This window comes from Psammomys obesus, unplaced genomic scaffold, assembly GCF_907164565.1.
Source record: "Psammomys obesus unplaced genomic scaffold, mPsaObe1.curated_primary_1811, whole genome shotgun sequence".
Lineage (NCBI taxonomy): Eukaryota > Metazoa > Chordata > Mammalia > Rodentia > Muridae > Psammomys > Psammomys obesus.
In genome coordinates, this window is record NW_026590701.1 from 1,687,128 (window position 1) to 1,694,112 (window position 6,985).

The 6,985-nt window shown below is 43.8% G+C and overlaps 1 protein-coding gene across 2 annotated transcripts in view; it reads right to left on the reverse strand.

Moving 5' to 3' along the window:
* Nucleotides 1-6,985, reverse strand: part of Akap6 (A-kinase anchoring protein 6) — a 436,130-nt gene that overhangs the window by 208,791 nt on the left and 220,354 nt on the right. For both annotated transcript variants that reach the window (XM_055608602.1, XM_055608603.1), the window contains exons 6-7: nt 1,361-1,457; nt 105-268 (exon numbers count right to left, since the gene is read on the reverse strand). In XM_055608602.1, coding sequence (XP_055464577.1) covers nt 105-268; nt 1,361-1,457 — 261 coding nt within the window. The remainder of the gene's footprint in view (nt 1-104; nt 269-1,360; nt 1,458-6,985) is intronic.

Genomic DNA, 6,985 nt, shown 5'->3' on the forward strand with positions numbered 1-6,985 from the left:
TACTAGAAACGAAGAGCCTTAGGGGTGGAAAGAAAACTTCAGTGGTGCCTAGTTCAAAAGAAGACAGGAATAAGAGGAAATAAGGCGAACTTCAAGCCACTTACCTTGGGGCTTCCCGTCCCCTCCTCGTCCTCCACAGACACATCAGTAGCCAGTATCTCAGCTTTGATGGTGTCCAGAGCTCTGAGAATCCAGCTGTGTTGCCGTTTGATTTGCCTCTGCAGCTCCTTCCATTGACTTGCAATCATCTTCAGCATGTCCTTCAGCCCTTCTCCAAAGGAGAGGAAAGCACAAGTTGTGGGCCCGACTGCATCTTTACCCAAGACCGTTACAGAGAAAACTAGGTGGCTAATTCAAACCACACAAGGGCTTTTAAACGACCTTATCATTACCTGCCACTTGTCACTCAGAACTGAGACTGGCAATTCTAAGACATAACAACACAAAACCAGGACAGGCATACGCAGAAACTGTTGCAGACTCAGTGGTTTGGTGAAAACAATGCAAGCGGAACAGATCGTGATATGTAAATGTCATTTATACCATAGCTCCACACCTCCAAGAGAAGGGTCTGTGCTGTGTGTGTGGAGAGTTTGTAGTGACCAAAAGGATTTATGAAAATAGAAACAGATAATTCAACTGTAAATACAGTAAAGCGGCCAGAATTAAGATAGTGCTATTTGATGTGAACGCATCTGCCTAATGCTGTTCTTTCCCTGTTGCTGCAGTTGCTGAAACAAAACAAAGCAAACACTAGCCTACCCCGTGTTGCAGTCTTCACTCTCAGAATAAATGGGATCATACAACAAAACTGCCTTTTTTCATAATGTGTTCTTCGTAAGTGCATCAACATTGGTCTAAGAACTGGTTGAAGGCCCAGGCCTCTGCTAACGCAAAGACCTACAGAGAATATGCCAAATGTCCACATGTGTGCGCTGGCAGAGAAACGGTCAGCTGTCTCTGGGCAGCCTGCCTTATACGCGTAATGACATCTATGTACACCCTGGTGCATTGTGCCCGTAAAAACAGCTCTCCCTCATTCTCTTAGCGTGATTTCCAGAGCTCCTACATCAAAAAGCAGTCAATGTGAAGTTTTCAGGGGTGTGATTTCAACTGGAGCTCAGACGAATGGCAAGCCCCAAATAAAATGAACAGACCGTTCGGAGGCAGTATTTCATCTTCTAAGTACCCCAGCATTGTATGCAGTATATGAAACATTTATAAATCCTGAAGGTCAATCTGATAATGTAAATATTAATAATACATAAGGAAGTGAATATGTGCAGTAATTTACAGCAATGCTTCTTCGTTCTTAATAGTCTGGAGACATAAAGACCCGCAATATTTCAGGAGGATTTACCTGCTTTGTGGGACGCAATGAGCTCCAGGAGTTGCTGTCCTTCCCCCTCCACGGCCTCCTTGAGGGCGCAGTGACTGTCTACATTCAACTTAAAACTCTGCAAAGAAGCACACGAGCGTCAGGCTCCGGCTGGCGGCTCCACGCAAAGCACGCATGCACAGTTACTTGCAACTTTTTATCAAGAACCACGTAGCCCAATTTACCCAACAGACAGACTAATTTGCAATACTAAAAGCTATTGATATTTGGGGTCTGGGCTCTACATGTTTCTGTTAGATTAGCAAAGTGCATTTGTTTGAAATCTAGATATTTGTTATGCTTTTATGAAAAGTCACATCCCATAGGCAGATGTGGAGAGTAGCAGTGTTCGATAAAATACAATGAATTCCCACCTGCATATGTGAGCTTTCTCCATTTCTAAGAACCATTAGTAACACAAATGGTTATGAAACCATAGAAGCTGGCAGCAGAAAACACAGTAGCCTTCTGTCATGTATATGTATCCACTAATACAACCCAGCTTGATTCTTCTCTGCTCCTCGACTCTACAGGAGCCACAGGACAAAGAGGGGCAGCTAGTTGCTATACTCTGGATTCCAGCGCTTTCTGGGCTTCTGCCCTTTAAAAGCTTGTTTCTCAAGCTGTGATGTCTCACGAGGATTTCCCCTCATGACAGCCATTGACTTCTCTCAAGGTTCATCTCAGATTCAGTCACTGCTTCTAGGAAGCCTTCCAGACACTCTCTGTGGTAGTTCCTCTTCTCTTTCTGCCCCTCACATGCACTTCTGCTGTACAATTTCTCACGGGCCTTGTACTGTATTTCTGTCTTTAGCTAGCATATTGCGAGCAATATAAAGAATTGTGAGTTTCACAGACATCTCTAACTCATGCCACACACAACAGTTCTCCAGTTTACTGGGAAAGGGAACATTTTCTGAGTGTGGCCAGTGGTGCTCTCTAGCTGAGAAGCTTCATCAAATGGTTTTCCAAACAACACTTTCAGCTCTGAAATGTTATAAGACATTCCAACCACAGGAATGCAGTGAAGGAAAATCACAGGGCCCAACAGCAGCAGAATCATGCATTAGTCTTTAAGGCAAAAATTCATTCCTCAACTTGACTAATTGGAAATACAGCTGCTACATTTTGGCTTTTTGTACTAAGGTTCCAAAATATACAAGGTGTTTTCTTTTGTTAAACGTCACGGGACATACATGGATACACTCGTGCTGTGCTTGATATTAAGCATATCTGACTTGGGATTAAAGGGCTCCTCACTGGGTTTAATTTGAATTGAAGAAGTTGTATAATCATAAATTGTGAGATCAGGACGTCATTCAGTGACTCATGCACTGTGTGTAGTCTGTAATGCCAAGCCAGGAAATGGAGACTTGAGGACCAAAAACTGTGGATCCTGGCCTTAGTGGACCCTGGCCTTAGTGGAAAACTGAACTTGGGGAGTACAGACTGAGTTGCTGTGGATGCTCAGTAGGGAGTCAGGATTATTCTTTCCTTCCTTGAGGAAAGAGGCTTTTTAAAGTACCATAGACAGAGACAGAATGAAAAGGGATATATGAAAATGAAAGATATCAAGATGCAGATAGGGATAAGGATTTGAACTAAAGCAATTCACAATGACCAATTACATCATACAATCTCTTTACAAAAGATACAGTAACTTTTCAGCTGAGCATGCTAGAAACTGACAAAATCTGGCTCCCTGCACACTTCAGCATTTCTTACATTGTTCCTTCTCCAAAAGGTGTTCAGCTGAATAAAATAAAACGTGTAATTCTCAGAAATCTTGAAACTTCCTTTTAAATGCAATGATTTACACATACCTCTAGCTGTATTTATTTTATGTGTGTGGGTGTTGCCTTGTGCATGTGTACTGTTTGCATGCAGTGCCTGTGGAGGCCAGAGGAGGGTACTGGGTCCCGTGAAATGAAATTGTAGGTGATTGAGAGTTGCTATGTGGGTGTTGGGAGCAGAACCAGGCCCTTTGCTTCGGCCCTTAGCACTTCTGATCACTCCAGTGAGGCAGTACCTAGGGATTACTAAACATTTATTACCTTGTGGTGAAGCGTAGCAGCTTTTGCTTTTTGTCCCTGCTATGGAACTCCGGCATGCTAAAGCAATGCCACTCAGACTACGGCACACGGGTTTCAGAAATGGGCCCAGGGAAAAGAGAAACATCTGAGATGAGCTCAGAAGCACCGAGCTTTGGAAAGAAAGCTGTTGTGAAAATGTACAGCCTGGTGCTGCTTTGACTTACTGTTTACCTGTATCGAGTGGATGGTTATCACCAGCTTTCAAAAGGCATTCCAGGCCTATGCCTCAGTACCAAAGAGAATGGAGGAACCCGAGAGGGTGGCTGGCAATTTACCATCATTGAAGCTGAGTGTACAGGGCAGATACATCTGAAAATGACTGTGCTTCAGGATGATGTGGAAACATTTGATTAGGAAATTGGAAAATATGAGTTATTCATTATTAGGAGCAAGATAATCTGATAAGCTCGATGTTGTATAAAAGAGCCATTTAATACAACTATTATCCAAATGGCACATTATTGCTTGATTTCAGGTGCACCCATTAACCATTAATAGTATCAAGCAAGGAATTCACAATAGGCCCCAAGAAGGCAGCCAAGCAGGCACATTCACAGAATCGGCAGTGAGATCTCAGGCTAGGAATGGTTCCTCAATAAACTCTCCCTGTGTTGCTGCCACTTCTCCTTAAAGAAGGGTTTTCCGGTTTCCATGAGTTCTTTTCTTTACTTGGATAGCTGAGCATGGCTCCACCCTTACGCTGTGAGAATATTTTCTCCGGGACGCCTACAGTATGTACAGACATTCAGTAGGTGTACCTCTTTGATGCCTGCACCACTCCCTGACAGGGCAGAGAATCTCTGAAGACTGAATCTGTGGCAAGAGCATTAACATGGGCATGTTCCATGCCCCCATGTCACTGATTACATGAAATGCCACAGACATGTACGGCCTGGATCCTAGGGAACATGGAACCTTTGTCAGTGTCCTTAAAGGAGCATGTAACTGAGTGACAAGAAGAGAGTAACTAGGAGGGTAAAAAAAAGAACTCAGTGCAGGCCTGGGAGATGGCTCTGTGGGTGAAGGTACTTGACAGCAAGCCTGATACTTTCATTTCAGTCCCTGGGACACATGTGGTAGGAGAGAACTGACTCAAGCTAGTTTTCCTCTGGTTTGCACACTCACAGTCATATACACCCAAAAGAAAATTAATTGGTTAAATATAAATAAATAAAGTATCCGGGCTAGCAAGGTAGCTATTCAGGTTAAGGTGCCTGCCACCAAGCCCACCAATCTGGTTTTGAGCTCTAGCATAAGGAGAAAATCAGCTCCTAAAGTTTCCTCTGACCCCCTCATGGCACACACTCTCCCACCCACCCACACACAAGTACACAAAGTCAATAAAAATGTCATTTTTCAAAGAGAAGATCCAATGACTAAAACAAATACTGATTATCAAAACAGTTATTTTAAGTTAACCAGTGGGCAATGATATTATTACCTCTGGCATGATCAGCTTATATAGATCTGAATATACCGTAAATTCAGAAAATTCAGGTATGCCCATGACCACACCTGGGCCATGATCAGATCTGACAAAGCAGATCATGCATAAGGAATGAATAAAGAAAATCACAACGGAATAGGGAAATCGTCACTTCTGAGGGATCTCCTAGGACCAGAGGTGTGGGAAGACCACATTCAAAGGCTTAAATGCCCACAGCGGTTCCATCCTTCCGGCATCATATGGTGAGGACGGCCATGTGGGTACTGTCTGCTCCTGCCAGGTCCCCTGAGCACCGTGAGTTTTAGGATGTTTGTGAAGCACTGTGAGTGCCAAAATGGGCTCCAAATTCTTCCTTGAATGGATTTTACTTTTTTCCAAGACATAGGTATACACTATCACTCTACTTATTGAGCAGTTTCTACCAGATTTACATATATAAAAATTAGCAATATATAACCATAGTCTTGGGGAAGCTTATAGTCTATTCATTGGACCATAAAGGCAAGGACAAGTGTATCTGTATGAGCCAGCATAGAATACATGTGTAATTGGGATTTTATGTGTGACACAAAGTGGTAGAGCCTTTTGTCTCAAGCAAAATGGGGCAATAATAGTCCAATGAGATTCGCATTGTTTGTTTAAATTACAACATACTACACCAGCCAAGCATAAAAAGGCCAGTACAGTGTGGGCTGCGGGGCCCATGAGATCCAGTCTCAGCAGGGCCTGCAGAGAGCTTATGGGAATAAACTGACCTGCATACAGGTCTGGAGAGGCCCTTTGCAGAAGCAGAAGCAAGAAGCCCTGATTTCTCCACATGGCAGGGGCAGGCTGCAGGCAGGGGAGATAGCACCTTTGACTACACAGGACTTGACCCCAGAAATCGTGAGACAGCCATGAAGAACATGCCAGTGGCACGGCAGACCTGCAGGTAGGAAGGGCTTGCTGCCTGTTGCATAGCGACTTGATTTTTAAAGGACGTGCTGGAGACAAGCGGGCCGTGTTAGGAGCAGCTATGGTGATATGGTCAGATGTCTCTGTGTGTTCATACTCTTCTTAATTAAAAAAAGCTATGCTCTTTCTTCTAAATGAAGAGAAGAAAGAAAATTGGAGCAAGTCTTCTGTCTTTTCAAGTTTTTTCTCAGTGCGTGAGAGCAGCATATGCCAGAATCTAGTTCTTTGGCTGTTCTGATGATAAATACCAGAGGTTATTAGTCAGGAGCCTCCAAATGTGAAAGGCATGTTGAACTGATGAACCCTTACTCCCACTGTCACAAGGGGACGGTGCATATGCTGATGAGTAAGACTCTCGGTGACACTTCCTCACACAAAGATTTTCACTCCTCAGAAAATGAGAACACGCCCTTTTGCAAGGGCGGGGGAGGAAGTGTGTTCAGTTAGAGAAGCCAAGGTTTGCAGTCCCGACCTGTCTGCCTCAGACCATCTTTGCTCAGGACCCACCCTCTACCTGGCTCTCTCAGAGGGCCCCTGGCAAGGAAGTAAGCCAGTCAATGGTGAGGAGCCCAGGAGCTCCTGCTCACCACTCTACAACGCCATCCACACTAGTTAATGTATAGTGCTCACAGCAGACAAAGCATCCTTCAAAACAGCGTGTGAGCCAAGAGTGAGGGCTCTGTCCGTAAGTACTTCAGTACGGCTGGAAAGCTGGTAAGATATTAGGCTGCAATTTTAAGGATGACTAGGCAGTCCACCCAGGATACAAACAAACAAAAAGATTCCAAATTATGTTGATAAAATTATAGATGTTAATAGGTAAACGATCTTATTATAAAAACAAAGATGGCTGCAAGAAAACATAAAGAATGTTTACATCATTTGAGGACAGAGGCGCCAGGCATCAACCACAGTCAGATCGCATGATGCAGGTTGCTGCTTTGGGGACCCTTTGAAACAAAGTGAAAACAGTGCTACCTTATAACTGTGACATTTCGAGACAGTGACTGGAATGTATTAGCACTGTGTGGTAATGAATAGGGCTTAGAAAATCCATGTGGGTTTCTGTGTGTGTGTGTGTGTGTGTGTGTGTGTGTGTGTGTGTGTGTGTGT